A 2,336-nucleotide genomic window follows, 5' to 3' on the forward strand; every position below is an offset into this window, starting at 1 on the left:
CCCGATATCAATATTTTGCTCATTCAAAAAATATGTGAAATTGTCAATTTTATTACCTAAGGATTGTAAATTGATATTGGCTATAGCGAAATATTTATTTTTAATTTTGGTTGGCCTTAAACTAACCTGTCGAATTTTCTCATTCTGTTATGTTAATTCTTGCTGTATTTGTCCTTTTTTGTAGAAAGAAGTTGTACCTCCTCAACTAGTGGTGTTCGCTTCTACCTTGATGGGACCAGAGATGATCCATCCTAGTTTCGTTTTTTGTAGTATTGGGCGATTCTTTCCTAAAGATATTTGACCTACGCTAAGCAAATTCCAAAAAACATCAGATCCCAATAACATGTCTATTCTTCCGGAGTGTGATAATTCGGATCAGCCAGACTAATTTGTTCTGGGACCTTGAAGTTCGACACATCTATTGGTTCTGACGGTATGTCACCAGCGATTTCATTGATCACGAAGAAACATTTTTGAATGCTAAAGTCATTATGGATGCTCTCGAACCTTAATACGCACTTTGAACTTATATTGGAAGACAAGTTATTTAAGCCTAGTACAGAGATATTTACAGGTTCAGTTCTGAATTTAAGGTTTTTACACAGCTTTGTCGTTATGAAACTAGATTGAGCACCGGAATCTAGTAACGCTCTGACGATATGAGTGTGTCTTTCATTGTCATCTACCTGCACGAACGCTGTCGAAAGAATAACCTGAGAAATTGAACTACAAGCTGAAAGATTTATTGTTGGTTTGTCTTCGGTGGTCTTTGCGGCGGCGGATTTTTCCTTGTCGTTCGAGCTATTTCCAATATTTTCCGTACCCTTACGCAGAAGAGTGTTATGTTTCGACCCACACTTCCTGCAATTTCCGCGGCGACAATCTTTGTTGAAATGTCCCTTCTTTAAGCAATTTGTACACAACTTTAAAGAATGTATTTTCTTTTCACGATCGATGGGTGCTAAAGCTAAGAAGGTTTTACAGTTTTGTATGAAATGACCGTCATTGCATATTACACAGCTAACTGAGTTAGTTCCTGAATCGGTGCTGAGAAGACCTCTCGTTTGAGAATTTCGTCCCGAATTGAAAGCTTTACGTTTGTCTGCCTGATTGTGCGCTACCATCTCAAACATATCGGCTCTATTTTTTACGAATGCCCTGAAATCATCGAAGTTGGGAACGTCAAGGTCTCCCTTGTAAATCTCCCATTCGCGGAGAGTTGTGACATCTAATTTGGTTGTTATCAGGTATACTAGAAGAGTATCCCACTGTGACACAGGTTGATTTAATTGTGCTAAAGCTCTTAAGTTTTTGGAAAATACATCGATCAAGTTCCTCAGAGAATGGGCAGATTCCCTTTGGACGGATTCATATGAAAAAAGAGACTTTACATGATTGTATATTAAGAGTTTGTTGTTGTCATACCGTTCTTTCAACGCATTCCATGCCAATGTATAGTTTTGTGAAGAGATTTCTAACGATTTAATTATAAGAGCTGCTTCTGCTTCGAGCGAAGCTCTCAAATAGTGAAATTTCTGAATTTCACCTATTGATGCATTCTCATGAATTAAGGAACGAAATGTGTCTCGAAATTCTAACCAATTCTGATAGGAGCCATCGAACTTAGGCAAATTTATTGTTGGCAACCTTACATTATTACCTTGAATGAGATTTCCGTTCAACATTTGTGATGGAAAAACACCAGATTGAGGAGCTTCATGCTTTTCATTGTCCTTTAAAATCTTTTTGGCAATTGACACTTGATGAAAGTAATTCGACTCAAAGTTTTCTCTTTCCTCGTATTGAGCTTGAAGTAAATCATCCTCAATTGAGTTTTCTATCTCGTTTTGCAATTCATCAAATTCAGATTTTACTATTTGAACCGCGTCAAGTCGTTCTGCAATTTGAATCAATTCAAAGTCACTGAAGGTTAATTTATCGCTAACAGTTTTTAAGAATTTCGTGAAGTTAGTTAACCTAGCTTTGATAGATCCACGTTTTTTGATTTCTGAAGTTAAACTAGCCATTATGCAAATCAAAAGGTAAGGAAATGATAAGAGAGGACGCACTTACTGGATGATTTGTTTTCATTCGTTGTGGACTCTCCAGACTCCAGTTCTAATTGTCTGCAGGTGTTCTCTCCGTTCTCGGTATTGTAAACTGCGGGAACGCTGGAACTCGCCTGGACCGTGTGTGGAGCCTTTCCAATCTTGTTGACTGCGTTTTGCGTCTTTGATTCGTTTTTCGGTGAATTGTCTTGTTTGTTGCTTGTTTCTCAAAATAACCACGCACTGCAACCAATGTTTTGAACTGTATTTCTTGATTTAAAGATAACT

The 2,336-nt window shown here is 37.6% G+C and overlaps 1 protein-coding gene across 1 annotated transcript; it reads right to left on the bottom strand.

The window, feature by feature from the left end:
- Positions 1 to 347: 347 nt before the first annotated feature.
- LOC123313241 lies at positions 348 to 2,027 on the bottom strand. Its single transcript, XM_044898017.1, has one exon. It carries the CDS (start codon positions 2,025 to 2,027, stop codon positions 348 to 350), a length of 1,680 nt encoding a protein of 559 aa, XP_044753952.1.
- Between the last annotated feature and the right edge of the window lie 309 nt (positions 2,028 to 2,336).

This window comes from Coccinella septempunctata, chromosome 5, assembly GCF_907165205.1.
Source record: "Coccinella septempunctata chromosome 5, icCocSept1.1, whole genome shotgun sequence".
Classification (NCBI taxonomy): Eukaryota; Metazoa; Arthropoda; class Insecta; order Coleoptera; family Coccinellidae; genus Coccinella; species Coccinella septempunctata.

Excerpts from the sequence above, each read along its gene's own strand:
- LOC123313241 (XM_044898017.1), bottom strand. The coding sequence starts at position 2,027 with ATGGCTAGTTTAACTTCAGAAATCAAAAAACGTGGATCTATCAAAGCT.